Genomic DNA, 19900 nt, shown 5'->3' on the forward strand with positions numbered 1-19900 from the left:
GCGGGCGGCGCGGCGACGGGGCCGCCCCTTCCCGCGGGGGCTCTCAGCGGGGCGGCCCCGCGGCGGGGGGCGGCGGCGCGGGGGGCGGTGGCGCGGCGGCCATGGCCGGGGCGGCCTCTGCCGCCGGCCGCTCCGCCGGCCCCTCCGCCCCCGCCGGGGCGCGTCCCCTCCTCCGGGCCGGGCCCTCCTCCCGCGGCGGGCAGGGCAGGGCGAGGCGAGGCGAGGCGAGGCGGTCGGGGAGCCCTCGGTCCTCGGCCTCAGGCGTCCGCCTTCTTGTGAAGGTTGAGGATGCAGAGCAGGCAGGTGAGCAGTGCCTGGCGGCTCTCCCGGGAGCGCAGCCGGCGCCCCAGGCGGCGGAGCGGCGGCAGGAGGCGCTTGCGGGCCAGCTGCAGCAGGCGGGCGAGCAGGGCGCTCAGCAGCGGGGCGGCCAGCGGCACGGCGGGCATCGCGGCCCCCGCGGAGCTCCGGCGGCGGCGGCGACCCCGGGCGCAGCGGCGCCGGGACGGGAGCGGGTGGGAGCCGGAGCGCAGCGCTGGGAGCGTCCGCCGAGGCCGCCTCCTCCCTGCCGCTCTCACCGCCCTGGGGGTCCCTCCTCCCTCGGACGACGCTAACGAGGAGCCCGTCCCGTTCAGCCCCACGTGCGCCGCGGCCACCCCGAATGGCAGGGCCCCCCAAATGGCACAGGCTTCCGGGCGGCGAGGGACGCCAAATAAAACTGAAAAGCAGCTGCCAGTTTAAATGCCCCCTCCTCCCACACGCCTTCTGTAAGCGATACGGCCCCGACCCATCTGTTGGTGGCGGTGCTGGGAAGGAGGGGGCGAGGGAGGACCGACACCTGCCCTGGGCACGGTGCGGGCTGCGGGACGGTGCCTGGCTCGTGTGCAGAGGCTGCTAAGCAGACGGGCCGAAAATACTCTGTGTCACTCCGTGCAGCCGAGTGCTACAGAAGGGACGGGAGTGTACACACACGGGGCAGGGAAACACCGAGAGATGGGTATGCCTGTGGGGAAGGGGCTTTCTGTTGGGTTCAGCTGGCCAAGGGCAGTAGCCTGGGACCGGGCTGGGGGAGTGTGGGCAGGAAGTGCCGTGGTACGCTTCTGTGCCCCTCCACTTCCCCCTGCATCCAACCTTTGTTGTGCTCCCAGTGGCTATTTGGCCATGTTTCCTCCCCTTGTTCCCCTCCAAAGCCCTGCCAGGAGCGTGCTTTTGGCTCCTGCCTGAGCAGAACTTAGGAAAATAAACAAGAAACTGAAAGCGCCCGTTCTCTTTCCCCATCTTGGCTCACTTGGTGCAAGCTGCCCTTCATCCAGAGAGCCCATTCGGGTGGCCCAGCTGAGGTGAACTTTCCCAGACCTGCAGATCCCTCCTGGGGAGCCAGGGATAGATGAGGGAAAGGGCCAGCCTCAGTGTGGAGCTGCCACATGCCTTGGTCAGAAACAGCACTGGGAGCTGAGGGACATTGGTGTTGTCAGCCTTGAGCCTCGTATCAGTCCTAGGACCAGCCTCCCACAGCCTTTGCTTCTGCCTAGGCTGGAGGACTCTCATCCTGCATTGCCTCCATCCCTGAGGTAAAGGAGAGGCTTTGTGCTTTCTTAGCAGTGAGTGGGTCCCCTTTTATTGGGGAGACCACGGCAGTCTGGAGTGAGGCTTTGGGTTTTGCTGCTCTAACCTTGGTTGAGTCATTTCTTCTCTCTGTGCCTTGATTTCCCCAGCAGGTACCAGTTGTGATGGATGAGAATGGAGATCTTATTCCCCATGGAGCTTTACCTATTGCTGCGAAAAAACACTGAGCAGAAGGGGCCAGGATTCAGTCCCTGTAATCCCAGGAGAAAGGAAGGCACCAGCCATGCATAGAGGTGATGCACTGCCTGTCTGGGGGCTCTCTGTGGGCCTGTGGGAATGGAAAATCCCTTGGGAACAATGGGGCTGCTGTGTGCACCTGCTGCAGAGCCTGCTCTATCCTGAGGCACAAGTGGAGAGCAGAAGAAGCAGTGGCTGCATTGCCAAAGCCAGTGGCTTGCACCATCACTGCCTTCAGCTCACATGGGGCAGTATCTTTTTGCTAGGCTGCTGTGTTGTGCCAATAACACAGAGAGGTGCTGAGCCCCTTTCCCCAGCTGCAAATTCAGGGCCTTCAGCCTTCAGGCAAAAGCACAGCCCAGAATGATGGAGGGAGTTAACCCTGATCCTGTGATGAGTGACACATCCCATGTCCCCCGTCCTTGCAGGCTGGCAGCAAGGCAGAGTGCTCCACTGCCAGTTTTGGGGACAAAGCCCCAGGATCCAAAAAGCCCAGCATGGCTGCCAGCTGTGCTGGCCAGGAGGGCCCTGGGGAGCACCCATGACAGCAGAGCGCGGCTCGGCACAAGAGGAATGCCGGCCATTTCTGCTGGGGTGGGAGGCGAGCGCTATAAATAGTTTGTTTAACTCACTGCATCCAGGCCCTGAAAGGCTCCAGCCTGCATGCATTCCCCTTTTCCTTGCGCTGTTGAAAAAGGCCAAATCCTGCAGCTGCCAGACAGCACCCACAGCCTTTCCTGTGGGTCCCCTTGCTTGGGGCCAGACCACATTGTCCCTCGGGCTCACCAAGGACATTCTGGCTTTCTTACCCGGTGCTGGCTGCAGGATGCTGCTGGCTTAGGGGAGCAGGAAACAGGCTGCCCCTCAGCCCTCTGCTCACACAAAAGTAGCTTGTGCCCACAGGATTGACATTCCTGCTGCCGAGGGACAGGGCATCCAAGGGGGAGATGGAGCCTGAGCACAGCTGCTGGGGCAGCTGCTGAGGACAGCCACAGCCCGCACACAGCCAGGCTGGGGAGGACAGATACTAGCAGCTGGAGAGACACAGGAAACCCCCAGGCAGGCAGACACTCCAAGAAGGCAGCGGATTGGGATGCCGTGGCAGCAGGAGGGGGACAAGCCAGGCTGCTCCCTGTGGCATTTGCTGGCAGCTGGGAACCCCACCTGCTGACCCCCTGCAAATGCTGGGCTGCCAGCTGCTGGGGCCAGCAGGGAGAGGACCCACCAGCTGCTGCCTGGAGGGGGCACCTGTCACCCCAGAGCCAGGCGGGGGTGTGCCCTACAATGGGGCCTGTGTGCACCATGGGGCTTGCAGCTGGGACAGTGCTGACAGCTCCCATACCATCCAGAAGGAAGGTCTGGCCCAGCCACACCCAGGCTGGGCCGAGCCATGCTAGTGGGACAGAACCACCCAGTTTCCATCGGCCCCGAGCCCCCACACGCCAAGGGCTTTCCTGCCCCTGCACACTGGCTGTGTCAGGCCCCAGCCACCCTCCCTCCACACTGGGGACTTCCACCAGCTAAGACTGGGACACCCCTGTTGTATAAATCATCACCAGCTGAGCCCCTGTCCAACAGAGCTAGGTTTATTGCCCCGAGCACGAAGAGAGGAAGCGGGCCTGCCAGGTGGGCAGGAGTGGTTATTGCTGCAAGCATGGCCTCCAGAGACATAGGCCTGAGAGCGGCTAAGAGCCTGCCTGCCTTGGCTGGGTCTTCACCCATTGCCATGCTGGAGCCACCCTCTCATCCACAGGAACAGATTGGGGGTGAGGAGTGTGGACAAGTGCAAATATATTGGCACAGGAGCACATTGTGCTGAGTGAAGGAGCCTGAGGGCTTTAGGGATCATAATGGGGTGAAAGGAAGGGGAAAAGAGGAAAACAGACAACTGTGTACTGGAGAAACGCCTCCCAGCCATCACCACTCCTCCTTGGCCCAACAGCACCGTGGCAGCAGGAGGTGAGGCCAGGACAGCCCTGGGAAAAGGCTGTAGTGGTATGGTTGTGCATGCATAGGATAAGAGGAGCATGATGGGATGTGTTACATAGTGGCAGGTGGCGGGAGAGTGCTTGAATGATAGACTTTGGCCTTATGGTGGGACAAAGCAGGGCAGAGAGTGAGGGGTGAGAGTTTGAAGGCCACACAGAAAGAGGCTGCAGCAGGATGTAACGAACACCACTGTCCTGACCAGCTGCAGCTCCATGCTTTGGTCGTGTTTAGTGCTGATGAGTGCAAGGCAATGGCATTAAGAGTGTGCACCTTCTCACCCTGGCCCCCATGAACCAGCTGCCCTGCCTAAGCAAGGCAGCATCTGCTGATGCTCCCTGGGACAGGTAGCACATGCCACAGGGGATGAGACAGCACTGAAGCAAGCAAAACAAGTCCTCCTCCTCTTCCCCCCCCACAGCTCCCACCTCTCCCTGTCGGGTGGATAGCCCCTAGCCTACTCCTGTGCTTGCTTCTAAGCAGCTGCCCCAAAGCTACGTGCAGTGATCTACAGACTCCCCATGCTGCTTGCCCTCCTTCTCTTCTGGGGTGGGACAAAAGGAGGAGAAGGATGGAAAGCAAGCCCAGCCCAGAAAAGGAGAAGGGCAGCCCCTGCCTGCCTTGACCTCTGCGAAATGCTCCATAGGTAAGGGTGGAGCGAGGCGTGCTGAGAGGCAGGGCTGGTGGCTCAGCATAGGATGGAGCAAGAGGAGGGAGATTATCCTGTGTCCACAGACCCGAAGGGAGGCACTTGGAAGTGGCCAGGCCTGCCGAAGTGTCCTAGTCACAGCGCATCTGTCCTGGCTCCTAGCCGCACATTGTCAGCAGCAGCCACTGCAGAGAAGGAAGAGTGAGGATGAGCAGGGGCTGGTGTACACAAACCCTAAGGACATATGAGAACAACACCTGACAAAGTTCCCTTTCTCATCTCGCAATCTTTTACACCCACAGGACTGGAGGGCACTCTACCACCCACCCTAGGTGTCCCATCCACCTTAGCATCTTCTCCCCTCATCTCCACCCAACTCAATGCACCGAGCTCTCACCTCAGCGAGGTTCATGACGGCGGTGCCAGTGCCATCACGATCCATGCTGTGGAAGAACCCTGCAAGGCACAAGGGCAAGGTGAGCAACATGTCCCTCTGTCCCTGCCCTCCCCAGCCTGGAGCAGCACTCACTGAACATTGTCTCCAGCTTCACCAAGCAGCAGACAAAGTTGTCAAAGTCCACACCCGCCTCAGCATCTGCATAACGGGCAACCACCACCTGATGCAGCTTGTTATTCAGCTTGAAACCTGAAAGGCAGAGAGTACCTAGCACCTGCAAGAGGTGGGAGAAGATGCGACTATCAAAGTTCATGTTCTCACCGGAAGGGGCCAACACCCCACCCAAGGAAGGCCACTGAATCCAGCCTTGGTAGGAGTAAGGGATGCTCTCCCTGGAGCTGTAGCCCATTGCCAAATCAATGTTAGCTCACTGACCTGACTTAGCCAGGATGGGACTTCACAGGTCAGATGAGGATGGCTGGGACAACCTTGTGTGTATCCCAGCTCGGAGGATGCCAGCAACAAGCAAGGATTGGTTGGAGAGAACCCAGCTTATATACAGGCCTCATCTCATGACAGATTGGCTCAAAACTCACAATGTAGGCTGGTTCCACAGTTCTCTAGCTACTTGGGACAGGGCTCCTACAACTTTCCTCCACCTTCAGCCCAGCCTCATCCTCTCCAGACTTACCAGCTGACTCTAGAGCCATGCGCATCTCATATGAGCTCATGGTGCCTGACTTATCCAGGTCATACTGGCGGAAGATTGTCTGCAAAAAACATCACAGAGGATGTGAATGACAGGCTCTCCATGCAGCTTGGTCATCCCCCTACCCAAGAGGGGTGCTATCCCTTGCATCCCTTTCCTCCTCACCAGCCAGCTGCGGATCTTGTTCCATAGGATCTGGAACTCCACCAGCCCCAGGCGGGCACTGCCATCTTTCTGGACAGCAGAGGGTTAAGGAGAAAGTAGCTAGCAAAAGGGTGGAGTAGCTGAGCAGGCAGAGAGTGGCAAAGCAATCAGATCCTGGGTACTTTGAATGAGAAGAGGGATTTCAGCCAGGCCAGCTCTTGAAAAAGAAAGTTCCCTCCCCATTTTGCAGCATAGGCAAGATCAGAGCCTGCAGGCCAAAAGGGAAAGTTCAGTACTTAAAGCAGCTGCTGTACAGCTCCCCATGAACACCAAACTTTGGCACAGTGCTGCCATGCAGCAAACAGGATGCTAGGACGTATCTGGAAAAGAGCTCAGAGCAACTTCTCTACGCTTGCCTGACACCTCCAACTACACATCCTTGTCCAAGCTGGAACACAGCCCATGGCCCCTGTTACTTTACACCTCTCATCCTCAATCATAGGATGATTTGGGGGGAAAGAACCCCAGCACCCTTCTTCCCCCACCAAGAATGCTTTTAGCCTGGATGGTCTCACAGCATGCCACACAAGGATGAAGTGTGGGTGCTGGCTGCTGTGGGTGTGAACCCACAGGGAAGTGAAACACTGGGCACCTGCTGCCAGCTGCCATCCCGAAGCATCTTCAGTGCAGTCACAAGGACCCTTTCTGCCCTTTTCCCAGTTGCACAGCCTTGGCACGACTAGAGAGCCGAGCCCTAGTTCCCACGGAGAAGTGTCCTGGCTGCCAGGCTGACTGCTAGGAATGCCAGCCCCTGCCCCAGTGCCAAGAGGATACATCCATCAGGTTGACCATGTTGCGGCAGGAGTCCAGACTGAATCCATCCGTCTTCAGATCTTTGTCTGAGGAGGAAGGAGAAGGGGGATCATGTGCATCAAAGCACAACCTGCTGAACCAGCCTGAGCTACAAGGGAAAAGGGCAGCACTCACGTCTAGCGATCACTCTGTTCAGAATCGTCTTGAGCTCAAAGACGCTGATTTCCATGTCCTGCAGTTGAAGCAGAGTTAGTAGAACCTCTTGCCTCCCCCCAAAACTGGGGTTAGCTGAGCTGATTTTCAGCATTTACTGGTGTGCAGGGCTGGGATGAGACACACTATGGGCTGGAGCTTGCTGATGGGAGAAACAGGCCCCTGGGAAATTTTCAGAGCCCCCACAGAGCCCCTGCTATGTGCAGCTCTGATGGCCAGTGGTCTGATCCTCTCCCTGCACCCTGGATCTGCCATGAGCTTCTCAGGGCTTGACACAACTGTACTCACCTCCCCTGCCAGCTGCTGGAACATGTTCTTGAAGCCATCCTCAATGTCATCCTCGGTTATTTCCTCCTGAGGCCAGAAGGAGAGATTAGTAATCAAAGCCAGGCACTGCCCTGCCTCAGAGGCTCAACAAATATTTGAGCCTCTCAGAGTGAATCTCCTCTCACCTTTACTCTTTCTCACATCCCTATCTATCACTGTAACCCAAGCCCACACAGCCACCTCCTGCCCACAGCTCCCCCTCCTCAGCCCCAGACCCAGCTAAAGGAGACTAGTGTCCCCTACCTCATCTGCCAGGTCTGCAGAGATCTCCTCATCCAGCTCCCTGGGAACAGAAAGGCGGGGGCATACAGTGACGGGAGAGCAGTGGAATCTGCTCTAGCACTCACCAACACATGTGATGGCCTGGGCCAACACATTCCCTAACTATGCAAAGGGCTGGGATGTGGCAGAAGGCTTTGTGGTGGAGACTCACGCTGTGTCTGACTGCTTCTCAGTGAAGACCCGCAGGATGAAGTCAGCCTCCTTATGTGGCTCAAAGGTGGAGGGCACAACGATGTACTCGCCAGGAGGCAGCCGGATCTGGTTGCTCACTTCCCTCAAGTTGATGAAGGTCTCAGAGCGTGCCCGTGACTGGTTTCGCAGGAAGAAGTCCTTCTTCAAGTGCACATTCTGGCTGCCCTGGGCCTGGAGAATGCACGCTGTTGTGGGGAACAGCCCAGCAAGAAAAGAACCCACAAGGAGCAGTGGGACCAAGCAAGTGCAATCAGCCCACGGCCCAAGCATCTCTGCTGGAACAGCTGCATGGTCCTGTTGCACCCAAGCCCAGTGGCTGCCTGTGGAAGAGCCATAGTTGTCCTGCCTAGCATGGACCATCCCTCCCACACAGATGTACTCAGCACCCTTTAGCACCCCAGTCATTGCCAGTCTGGTGGAAATCCCACGCCACGGGGCACATGCATGCACACATGCCTGTGGGTTTGCATCAACCCATTCCTGCCCACTCCTGTGCTTCCCTCAAAGAGACAGATGGCTCTGGTGGCTCAGGACGTACCTCCTCAGGAACCTGCAGGGAGGAGAGAAGAAGGAAAATCAGAGTGCCAGTGCTGGGGTTCCATCTCCAATGGCAGATGGAGGGGGTGACACTGACCCACAGATTAGCCAAATCAGGTGGGAAAGGATTCCCTGAGGACTACGGTGCCAAGTCCACAGGGTTGAGCCAGTCTCAAAGAAGTAGCATTGGGATTGGGGTTACCTCATAGACAGCAAAGCCGATGGTATGCATGTCGCCCCCTACTCGCCGCTCCCTCCTACGATGCTTCTGCATCAGGGCCACCAAGAAGCTGCAGGCCACCTCGTCATCCCCAGGGTCATCATCCTCTTCCAGCAGCTTGATCTTAAACTGGGGATTGATCCAGAACGTGGCTGGAAGGAAGAAGACATGGATGATACACCTGGCTGAATCACATCACCAAGAGTGGAGATGCATGAGATACCTGGGTTGTTCCTGCAGCCCCCAGCAGTGCTCCCTCGGCGCCATGTGCCCTCGAACACCTGTGTGTGCCACCTGCTGAGCTCATCTTTGGTGAGGGCATCGGGGGTTAGGTTGCAGATCTCCAGCCTGGAGAACTCCCTCATGAAGTCCCGGAAAGACATCCTGTGGGGAAGCAGGAAGGAGCTGAGGCCAAGACATGGCTGAGGAGTGCAGTCAGCTCTGAACTCAGCCATAGCTGCCTTTGCTAGGTGGAGAGAGATGAAAATCATCCCAAAGCCCCTTCTCATACCAGCAGGCTGAATGATGGATGCCCTGTTGTGGAACAGGACTTATATGAGCCAGGCTGCCTCTGGTGCAGTTGGAACCCACCAACTCTTTCACCCTAAGTCTTGAGGATCAAAGCAATGACATCCAGGTGGAGGAAAAGCACAAAGGCACCATCACAGTTACAGGTGGCCTTGGGATGGGGTGCCAGGGGGCACAAAAGCCAGGACTACTGGCAGGCAGCCTGTCAAGGTGACACATGCTGAACAGCTTCAACCTACCTACCACAGTGGGTGAGAGGGATCAGAGCAAAGGGCTCCTTCTATTCATTCTCCCATCTCCAGTGGTGGCTAGCAGTGGTGGAGGAAGCAGATCAGACCCAGCATCACCCCAACATCCCACAACACAAGACCTGCTCTTGAGGCTTGCTCAGACCATCAGTTTTAATAATCGCCCAGGATCTGGACTCATCTGAACAGTCACACTTTGAACTTACAAAACACCCTGCAGTCCAAACTCCCACATCAGGCTTCCAACGTCTACCTAAGCTGCTGCTTGCTGGTGAGCCTTTTGTTCTGGTGGTTTCAGAAGAAAAGAAAAAGCTTCTTCCTGCTCTCTCTGCATTTCCAGTTCCTTCTCAAGTACTCAGGTTCCCCTTTCAACTACCTGACAACTACACACAGGCAGGGCCCAACCACCCTTTGGTGAAGAACCTTTTACTAATATTCAGCCTATTAACTAGATCAGATAGGAAAATGTTACCAGGCTATCTAGCAATGGAATAGCTAATAAAGGCAGGTCGTGTTCTGGGACAACTGCAGGTTCTCTTTCAGGCTCCCCTTCTCATTCCCAAACTGGATGCTGAAGACGAGCATCCAGCACTTTGCTCTGGCACTCACCAGAACTCTCCATCCTCCATCTTCAGTTGCAGCTCTTCTCTGTCACTGGGGTCAATGTTGTCCCACTCGGAAGAGCTGGAATAGCCAGAAAAAAACAATTAGATGAGAAGTACTCAAGGTGAGCTGAGACATTTCCAGTGCTGCACAGTTTGGACTTGGTCCTCAAAAGACCCATTCCCCATTGTGAAGAGAACAGCATACTGTGAACTTCCAATCAGCAGCACTGTGCAAGAGGTGTCCCAACCGTTTCAATGGCAGTACCACTGGCTCACTGAAATCCCACCTGAACTCACCCATCACTCCAGGCTCCAGTCCACTCCACCTGACCCCAGGGGTTTCTGATACGGATGAGCTGTTCCTGCTGACCCCGGTAGTTCACCTGCCAGCCACCAAATGCAGGAAGTCAAACCCACACCACAGGCCACAGCATTTTACCTCTATTACAGTCTTATCTACCCAACTCACATCTTTGAAAGCTGTGACAGAATAGGCATGGCCCTTCACCAGCTTCTTGAACGTCACTGCTTCCATATCAAAGGCACTTGTGATCTGAAAAGAACATGCAAACCTCAGGTGAATATGATTCATGTAGTTCTGTTCCCTTACCCCTTCTCAGAGGAGGCTGAGACATTGCAGTGACTCTTTTTTTTTGCAGTGTTCCAGTCAGGAACACTGAAGATTCATTGTGAAACCACTCAAACTTCAAAAAGCATAAGAAAATGTTGTTTTGTGCTTCCCAAAGCAGTATTGTCACTAGGAGCACAGAGACAGCATCCTCCTCAGTTGCAAAAAACAGCTTACACATCAATCGTGGTGACATACACAGACACTGTCAGAAGCAACAGTCTCTTTAGCACAAGTATACCCCAGCCACACGTTCAATGCAGGCAGCAGCTAACCCTTCTGTGTTTGTTACTACTCCAATTTGCCAATCCAACAGGTACTGCTGTCAGTGGTGACACAGAGAGTGCACTCTTGTTTGTGGCTAAGAGGGAGAGGACAAAAGTGCCCAGCCCAGCTAACATGCAGATGCTGACGCAGGATGCAGCCAGAGCTCTATGCAGAGCCTTGTTCAACAGCCTGGCTTCAGATGGATGTTTCCCATTCCATCAAAACAAGACAATTCCAAGTCACTAAAATACAGCCCCATGCCCTTCATTGGTTCTGGGAAAGGTGCTCTATGAAGAGGTGGAAGAAGTCCCCTCCCATCCAGTGTCCCAGCAAAATGACCACCTTGGGTTTGGAGGAGGGCTGTGAGGCCTCACTTCAGCCATCACTGCAGGAGAAGACATTCATAGTTCACTGCGAAGAGCAGCGCAACACTTACGTCGATGGAGCAGCCCAGCAGGGACCCCCTCTCCAGTGCCTTGCGGATGATGTGGCCCATGTTGCGTGGTGCCCGCTTGAGGTCATACATCTCTGCTACGCCGCCAGTGAAATCCTCAAAGCCCTCAGTGGTGCTGCCCCCCGAGAGCGACTCGTAGCAGCCGTTCAGCCTGAGCACCGGGCAGCGAGAGGGGAACGTGAGGTGAGGAGGGCACACTGTGCTGCTGCTCCACCCCACCCCCCAGCAATTTTGTGCGCCCAGCGGTGGGACTCACTTGGCATAGGCCTTCTCCAGCAGAGCACTCCAGAACTCCGTGCACTCTGCTGAATGCACAAACAGGAGCTCCCCATCCTTGGTGGGTAGCAGGTCGTCCACCACCACGTCCACCCACTCACCAAACTGCCAGATCTGGGGGGAAGAAAGGGTGAGTGGGACAGGGCATCGCCCTAAGGGTGCCCCCAGGCAGTCCATCCTGCCCCCAACCCACCAGCTGTGTAGAGCCAGGAGCTCCCAGCCTACCTGGAAGTGGAAGATGCCAGCGTAGTCCTCCTGGAAACTCTGCCCGTGGGGCACCACACGGTGCAGGAGTTCCTCGTTGAGAGTGAGGGAGCCAATGGCAGCCAGCAGCCAGCAATCCCCTGGAAAAGGAGAAGAAGCTTAGCCAGCAGTGGTGATGGGTGCTGGGCCATGCAGAAGCTCCTGGTATGCTCTCCCTCTGAACAAGGTGCTGTGTCAGAAGGGCAGTGAGCAAGGAGGTGGAGTTCTCCTCTGCATGGTGCCCTGCACTGGGCTCAAAAAACAAGTGGAGAACCTGGACAGAAGCATTAGCTCAGGGCAGAGAAGGAACAATCCTCTGTGACCTGCTGTGTGCATCCAGGCCACCGTGACAGCATCAACAGCCACTCCTGCAGTCATTCACCCAGAGCCTCCTAAGCGCTCCTGTATCTCAGGACAGTGACTTTTGTAATGCAATTACACTTCGCATTTTAATAAAAATTTCCCCTTGTTTTCAGTCACCAAGCAAGAGGCTTAATGCTAGTGCCTTGACTTCAAGTTCCATAAAATAACACTGCAATTCTCCTTCCAAGTGCTATTAACAACAAGTGCTGCTCTATGCCAGCACTGCTTTTTCCATTCTTTGCCTTGGTTCTCCTTCCTCTTCTTTTAAATCCTGTCATACATTAGCCTTGAGCCTGGATAACCTGTGCTGGGCTGTGGTTGACAAGATGGCATTTCAAATCTTGCCCTCCTAATGAACCAATTCAGAAACACCACAGTGCCCCGGGCTGTTAACACGCTCCAGTTACCACCACAGTCCTGAAACCAGTCTGCTCTGCTAAGGTGCACAACATTCTCACCTTGATCTAGGTCAGGAAACGCTGCTGATGGCAGCCAGATCTGGTTTTGGTGATCACTGACTCGCAGTTCCCAGCCTTGCCAGACTACCCGACCTGCTAACACTGCTCTCCTTGTCTCAGTACCTGTGCTACTCCATTTTTGTGAGGCCCTTAGCATAGAGCCACCAGTCAAAGTACCTCCTGTTGCCTTACAGCTTCCACCACACTACATGAGGAGGGAGTTTGAGTACAGAGATGGTTGTGCATAGGCTGGCAAGAAAACACACCATGAGGATCTGCAGAAAGATGCTGTGAAACCTGTCCACTCAGCACCTTCCCTACACAAATGTCTCTTCTCCAAGCACACTGAACCTCCCCAGCTGCTGCTGCTCTCTAGATCAAGGTTTGGGGACAGAGCTTCAGCACTCACCCAGAGCTCCCTGGCAGATATCTGTCCGGGTTGCGCCACCAACGATGAACTGAGGATCATCCACTAATTCCTGCATAAGGAGAGAAACAAGCATTGGATTTCAGCAGCACCTGTGCCCATTGTAGCTCTGACTCAAGAGAATGGAAGTATCATCCCTGAGATGCACCCCACCTGTCCTCTAGCAGGGAAAACTGCTTGACTGCAACATCAAGGCCATCACAGGAAGGCAAGGCAAGATCTCCTTCAGCACGAAATGCCTAGATGGACATTGCCTCTGCACTCACGGCACCAAAGGATACAAAACCCCCACATCCTGAGCCAATAGCCCCAGTCACTGACGGTGTCACACCTATGCTGGGACATCCAGCAGCAATGGCACAACTCTCCCATTGTAAAGCCCAATGTGTACTGCCTAAAGGAAGAAGGGTGTGCTAGACACAATGCTCTTTGAGTACTCAGTGAGCGTTATTCCTCTGGGGAACAGGCAATGAAGTATGTGAGGAACTTTAAGCACAGCAAGAAGCAAATAGAAGCCAAGCTGCAGCTTGGCACACCACATTAATGCAGACTGCAGGCGAGGGACATGAGCCCAGCACTTACCGATGGACGCTTCCACTCCACGCCCCGCGTCTTGCTGGAGTGCGGCCCCAGCTCCTTGAAGCCGAGGGCAGTGGGGCCAGCTGGGAACTGGGGGTCCCTGAAGAGGACACCACTCTCAATGCACTCTTGCTTGAGGGCTTCATAGTCCTGGTTGAGGTACTTGACAGCATTGCTGTGCTCACCAACCCCCTCGGCTCTCAGGCGGTCTCTCTGCAGCCGGGCAGCAATCCCCCCAAAGGGCATCATAGCTGGGTACTGGCACTGCTACCTCCACCTCTGTGTCCTGCAATGAAATGAGCACTGTGAGGCTGGGGCTGGGCATGGCCTGTCCTTAAAAGCATCCCTGGGATGGGAAGACGCACTGTGAGGATCTAGGGCTGGGAAGGCCTCCCCAGGCCCCATGCCCGGTGCAGACAGTGGTGCCTTTCTGATCAGAAGCAGGCCATGGCCTCCAGCCCAGCCGTCACGCTCCCAGTGCCTTCAGGGAGGCTGAATGAGTGGAGCCGCTTTGACAATGGGCTGGAAAGAAATAGTTTGCCAGCTGCTGTGAGGAGCCTCCCCATTCCCTCTGCGCATGAGAACTGAGTGAAGAGGAATTCCAAGCACTTTCTGCCTCTGAAAATCACTTCATCCAGCTGTATGCCTTGCAGCTAAGCCTCTTCACGGGGACAGCTTTCTGGTCACCGGCACCTTCCCTATCCTACTTGCCTGATGAGCGTAAGCAGCTGCAGGGCTGCTTCTCTCCTAGACAGCCGCCCACGGCTGCCCAAGCACTGAGTCAACAAGACGGGAAGGGAGGAGCCCTCCGGGGAGCAGAGGAAGCTCTATCTGTGGGGCGCTGGGAAGGAAGAGGTGTGACAGCCCTTCCCCAGAGCTCAGGGTGACTTGACTCAAGCCCAGGAGCAGGACTATGCAGCCTGCCTGTCCCAGCTCCTGCTCGTAAAGCCACACGCCCCAAGGCGTGCACAAGGCAGCAGAGCGACCCTTGAGTGAATGACCCATCTGCTCTCACCCTGGCAAAACCAGCAACCCCCAAGAGCAGTGGTGTGGATAGCAGGGCTGTCCTGCTGCCAGCCCAGCACCCTGGCTCTGGAGAGGCCTCTGCCTGTCCCAAAGTGGTGCAGTAGCCACGGGAACGCAGGTAGCACCAAACAGGGTGCAAGCTCTTGGCATGCGCTGTGCTGCTCATGGGTCACAGACATGGATGCTAATCCCAAGGCCTGTCCTCATCAGCATTCCAGAAAGAACATCTGCTCTACTCCACCACTCCTATCCCAAAGGCGGTCTCAGTCCCTTGTCTTTCCTCCACAACAGTCCCAAATCTATGGAACTGCCAACTCTGTGCCTCTCACTTGACTCCTGCTTGGCAACCAGGACGCTGCCATCAAGGGCGACTCCTCCTGACTGCTGCCCAGCAGGGCCGCAGAACAAGGAACCCAAGCACAGCACCCAGCAGTGAGGGGAATCCCCCTCCCTGCAACCTCCCCTCACAGTGCAGCCCCAGGCAGGGCCGCAGCACAGAGCCGTACACAGCCGGGCTGTGGCACCAGGCCGGTTATTCTTAGCCCTGTTACTCAGAGCGCCTGGGCAGGCTGCGCTGGGTGGCAGGCGGAGGTCACACGAGCGCAGGGCACGGGAAAGCGTCGCAGACCACAGGGTGCGACAGGAGCCGTGTGGGTCATCGGGCAGCAATGGGACCATGGGAGGGGGCTTCCCCACGGAGACGCTGGTGGATGCCGAGGGCACACAGCGGGCAGGAGGAGGTGCGCAGCCAAGCAGAGGAGAGCCAAGCTGCAGAGGAGAGCTACCTCCAGCCGCACCAGGACGCAGCGCTGGAGACACCCCGGTCCCCCCGCGTTGGGGGCACTGCGACACGCCGGTCCGCGCAGAGCCTCGGACAGCACCGCCCGCAATCTCTGCAGGCCTCCAGCCGCTCTCGGCGGGGACGCGTCGGCCCCGCGCCGCTCTGGCCGCTCGCAGCGCCGCCCGCAGCAATGCCCGCGTCCGGAACCCCGGACCCCGCAGCCCGAGGGGTTGGGTCCGCAAGCAGGCCCGGCCCGCAGGCCTCAGCTCCGCGCCCGAGGGCAGGGCGGCTCCCACGCGGCCGGGCGGGGCAACGCGCCCCGGAGCCCCGCAGCTGGACGGGACTGGACGGATCACCCCCCCGGGGCCTCCCGCCGCGGGCCCACCGCGCAGAGGAGGAAGGGGAGGGGAGAGGAGGGCCGGGCACTTACCGTTCGCCCGGCGCGGAAGCCGCCGCCGCCCAGCCCGGCTCGGCGCAGCGGAGGAGGGGTTAGTGCGGGCAGGATGTGCGGGCGGCCCGCGGGCAGGGGGAGCTCCGGGCAGTTAAAGGCGCAGCGGCCGCTCGGCCCGCTGCTCCCCGCTCGCCCCGCAGCGCGGAGCCGCCCCGCCGTGACTCAGCGTGCCGCTATGCGGGGCGGTGCCGCCCGCAGCGCCGGGCTCGGCTGCTACCTGCTGCCCGGCCCACCCCCCGAGCGGGGCGGCGGGATGCGCTCGGACCGGCGGATTTGCGCCCGGAGGCCTCGTCCCGGCTTCTGTCTGTGCCCGGATCGCTGAGCCGGCTTTTGTCCCGGCCCCCTCGGCTCCGGCCATGCCCCGCACCTCCTTGCCGTGCCCCCTCTCTCATCCCGGCCCCGCTTCATCGCCTCTCCACGGCCTTTTAAGCCGCTTTCAGAGCTCCGATGTAATCCCTCCGCGGAGGCCGCCCCGTGTCGTGCCCCGTGCTTGCGAGCAGCTTCCTTCCCCGTCCTTGCCACCTCCCGAGCTTTCCCTCCCCGCCATACCCACAGGAACGTGGCAGCAGGTGCTACGCTCGCTCTCGTCTCCATACCCCTTTGTGTGTTCCCGTGCTGCCCCTTCCCTGTCCATTGGCTGCGAGCTGCCCCACAGTTCCTACCCCCAGGAACGAGGGCTGTTAGGGCCCGGGTGAAAGGGAGCGGGGTACCGAGGTCAGAGCTGGGCTAGCACACACCTTGCCGGGACAGGCAGCAGCCGCTTACACAACTCAAGCAGCGGGTTTGGCCAAAGGCCAGGCCCCTGGCTGCCTGGGAACAGCCCTGCTGCTGCGCGCTTTATAGACAGCAGAGCTTCAACAGCAAAGCCACCCAGGGCAGCTGCTTAGAGCTCTAAGATGGGATTCCCCCCCCAAGTTCCCCTCCTGCTCTGCTCCCAAACCATCCTTCCCCTGTTTTAACAGAGGCAGCTCAGAGTATGAGGCCTGCTCCCCAGCCCTGTGCTGTTGGCAACAGGTCAGAGAGCAGGATGGACAGACACAGACGGACACACACACGCAGGGGGGGATGCAGCCCCCCCACCCTAGTAGCAGCACGTATGCTCCCACACCCCACTGCAGCCTCCCCTCCACTGCCACACACAGACTGCAAGAATAGATTTTTTTTTCTTCCTTTTTTTTTTTTCCTCCTTTTGTACACAAATATATACAGGGTATTATACACATCTCTACACAGACAGTGCCAAACCCAACTCAGCCCTCTGCGAGCAGCATCCCAACAGCAGGGCTGGAGCACCCAGCCAGCCTCCAGCCTGCAGCCCGGGGTAGGGGGCATGGACACAGACCACCAACCACTATCGTTGAGCCTTTTCCTGCAGTAGACTTATTACAAGTATTGTGCCTCTCCCCACTTGTGTGTGCTCTATCTCCACCGCTCCAGGACCCACAGTTCTTCACCTCTGCCTCCCTTTCCTCTGGGCTTGGGGTCCTATAGAGAGATGTAGAGGAAAGGCAGCTCCATCCTTCACGCAGCAGCCCCGAAGAGCAGAATCCACTCCTCTAAGGAGAGCAAGAGGGAGAAAAGCCAGTGCCAGTGATCACCTTTCTCCACAGCAGAACGCTTCAGTTGTTCAGGTCCATAAAGTGCTTTGAGCTCCAGGGCCTGTGTTGGTGATTGGAAAGGTAAATGACTGTCCCTTCCTCCTGGTCTGAGGGAGCCCAGAGGGTGGCTGGGTCCAGCTCCAGAAACCAGAGCACACCCACAACGGGCAGAGCCAAAGGGAGCAGTATCAGCAATGAGCACCAAAGAGGATGGTGGCAGGGGGTTGAGGGAAATAAATATAGCTCTGTAGCAGGGAGATTATTTTTCCTTTACACTTTACACAAGGGGAGGGGGAAAGCAATTAAGAGCCACTGATGCTAACCAGAAACCTCCTCACAAAAACCTCCAAGCAGGAGTGCCAGGGGCTCATCTGTCTCTCCTGCCTACACTCAACTTCAGACAGTCCAGACCCCTATCCCAATCCTTCCTACCCCCTCCTTGCCCAGGACACAGCTATCACTGGAGAGGGGACAAAGTCAGAGGCAAGGAAATAAGAGCCCTGGGCAGGTGAAGCAGCCCAACACTGCATGGTGTTGAGGATGCTATGGTCCAGGCCCCTTTCTCCCCTCTCCATAGCACCCAGCAGCTCCCCAGTACAGTCCCCCCACGCCTAGCCTTGCTCCATACACACCGGGCAGCAGAGAGGACTGCAGTTACCACACAGAGGTCAGGTTGATTTGTGTTTGAAAGAGAAGGAAAATGTGCAAAAAATGCCACTTAAAATGATGCTGCAACCCCCCACCTGCACACCTGGGGAAGGAGGGGGATGCACTTGTGGAGAGAGGCTGCCTGCGCCTCCTGCCTGGGAGAGAGCACCTTCAGCACTTCCCACCCAGTGAGGGGCTGCCCTGTGCTGCTCTCCTGGGTTCAACCAGTCCCCCCAGCCCCGCACACAGGGGGGGGAAAGAAAAGAGGGACACCATCCTCACCCCCCCCCCAGCGCCTAGGATGTCACACCCAGAGGATGCCACAAGAGGCTGAGCGAGGAACATGGGAGAAGGGAAGGCAGCACTACTTGGGCACGTGGCACAAAGCCACCCCATCTTCCAATACACTGATTAAAGCTTTTTGTTCATCTTCATGTAAATCTAATAAATTAGTGTTTGCATTCCTTGCCAGGAGGACAGAGAGAGTAGTTGAGGAAACACTAGAGAAGCCCCTTGGCCTGAGACCCCTCCATAAAGCACCCAGCCTCCTTCCACTCCTGAGGTGCTGGCAGGGTCACGGTCTCCCTCCTCCTCAGCCTCTAGGAGTTTACAGTCTGGGTACACATTAACGAAGGTGGCAAGTGAGGAGCAAGCCCACAGAGGGGCCAGGCAGCGCAGCAGTGGAGGCAGGGAAATGGAGAGCTGGCAGCAGGGCCCCTGCCCTCGCTGAAGGTAGTGGCCCTGGAGGTGGGCGAGAGTAGCGGCTGGCCCCCTCAGCTCTGAGCTCCCTACGCTTTCTCTCTCCTGCTTGCAGTGGGCGCAGCCTGCCCTGCTCCTGGGACTCCATCCCTTCCCTCCCTCCTGCCCTCCCTCTGCAGTCCCTACTGGCGGATCTCATTCTCTATCAGGCTGTCCTCACACGACTGGAAATCCGTGTCATTCATGCCATCAGTAGTGATGAGCTCCTCATCCTGTGATCCCTGCTCCTCCGATTCAGTTGCTTCGCCCTCTGGGGAGGAGTCCTGCAGCACTTGGGCGATATACTTCTGAAAGAGCAGGGGAAAGAAGAAACACTCCTAAGTCTGCAGTGCTTCCTGCAGCCCAGGGGATTAAGCAGGAGAGAAGCACTGTTCAGGGAAAAGGTTGGGTGTCGGACATGTTGGGAGGGTATGGAAGGGTTTCACCCCAGATTACATGGGGAGAAGGTAGACAGCATCACAAAACCTAAAGATTCTGAGTAAGAAGGGAGACCGGCCCAGATGGATTTATTGCCCTAGCCAAGAGAGAAGCAGAAAGTACATGTCCAGCATTCTAGGAGAAGGAAATGAGTGCATGTGGAGGAGTTACAATTCATATATAATGCAATTCATCACCCAATGTAGGTGAGGAGCACAGAGCCCAACACTTGATTCCTACCGTCATTGAGAGACTTTGGTTACTGCCTCAGAAAGGCAAGGAGGAAGGTATTTGGGCAAGAAGGAAAGACTCGCAGGTACTACCTCCTCTTTCTTAAACCCAGGTAAGGAGCATACCAGGGTGTGGAGATGGAAAAAGGGACTCACAGCGGATTTGGGAGCTGGCAGGTTGGTGGCAGGTCTCCCGTTCTGCCTGCTTTCTGTGGCATCCACCTCTGTGTGCTCAATCTGGAGAAGAAAGTAGAAATGCAGAAAATGCCAGGACAACACAGCTGCAGGAGCTGCATTCCAGTGAGACTGTCTCCAAACTCTCAGCGGGTATGGGAGCAGCATACACATGGCAATGATGGCTACAGCTTCAGACTGCTTTGGGAACTTTCCCCATGAAGCTGACACTGCCAAGGAACAGACAGAGACATCCCCCCCTCTGCCCTAAATCCCCCTATGTCACTGACTGGCTGTGCTCCCAAGGGAAGGGCTCCCATACCCTTGAGCCCCTGTCCAACATCCCACCTCACCTTGTAGTTGTGAGCACTGAGGTATTTGAAGTGCCCGAAGCAGACGTGACATAGGCAGATCACAATGGTGATCACAAGAACCACAAAAGTGAACATAGAAGTTGGGGCCAAGAACCCT

General features: G+C 57.1%; 2 protein-coding genes and 1 long non-coding RNA gene across 6 annotated transcripts in view; 1 reads left to right on the plus strand and 2 right to left on the minus strand.

Moving 5' to 3' along the window:
• The first annotated feature begins 181 nt into the window (after nt 1-181).
• On the plus strand, nt 182-4970 carry LOC149918923 (uncharacterized). The gene is made up of 3 exons (XR_016464112.1): nt 182-303; nt 1713-1856; nt 4738-4970. It is a non-coding gene; the product is annotated as an uncharacterized LOC149918923 (long non-coding RNA).
• CAPN11 (calpain 11) lies at nt 3371-15755 on the minus strand. 2 transcript variants are annotated; one of them, XM_031593843.2, is made up of 22 exons: nt 15583-15755; nt 13349-13631; nt 12749-12818; nt 11501-11619; nt 11256-11389; nt 10982-11150; nt 10120-10203; nt 9948-10033; nt 9655-9729; nt 8493-8653; nt 8252-8421; nt 8051-8062; nt 7472-7683; nt 7282-7321; nt 7000-7065; nt 6673-6730; nt 6520-6584; nt 5707-5775; nt 5524-5602; nt 4965-5081; nt 4833-4891; nt 3371-4620 (listed from the first exon to the last, which is right to left on the minus strand). In XM_031593843.2, the coding sequence occupies exons 2-22, from the start codon at nt 13592-13594 to the stop codon at nt 4594-4596; spliced, it is 2118 nt and encodes a 705-aa protein (XP_031449703.1). In that variant the 5' UTR covers nt 13595-13631; nt 15583-15755; the 3' UTR covers nt 3371-4593. The 2 variants fall into 2 exon arrangements, with proteins under 2 accessions (XP_031449703.1, XP_031449711.1); XM_031593851.2 differs by lacking the exon at nt 15583-15755 and adding an exon at nt 15157-15297.
• Nucleotides 15756-18529: 2774 nt separating this feature from the next.
• TMEM63B (transmembrane protein 63B) overlaps nt 18530-19900 on the minus strand; it is a 36882-nt gene continuing 35511 nt past the window's right edge. For 2 of the 3 annotated variants that reach the window (XM_031593864.2, XM_090135234.1), the window contains 3 exons: nt 19783-19898; nt 19412-19492; nt 18530-18895 (listed from right to left, as the gene is read on the minus strand). In XM_031593864.2, the coding sequence (XP_031449724.2) occupies nt 18731-18895; nt 19412-19492; nt 19783-19898 (362 nt within the window). In that variant the 3' untranslated portion in view covers nt 18530-18730. The remainder of the gene's footprint in view (nt 18896-19411; nt 19493-19782; nt 19899-19900) is intronic. The other variant, XM_090135233.1, reaches the window with a different exon arrangement.

Source organism: Phasianus colchicus, chromosome 2, assembly GCF_987193195.1.
Source record: "Phasianus colchicus chromosome 2, bPhaCol1.hap1.1, whole genome shotgun sequence".
Lineage (NCBI taxonomy): Eukaryota > Metazoa > Chordata > Aves > Galliformes > Phasianidae > Phasianus > Phasianus colchicus.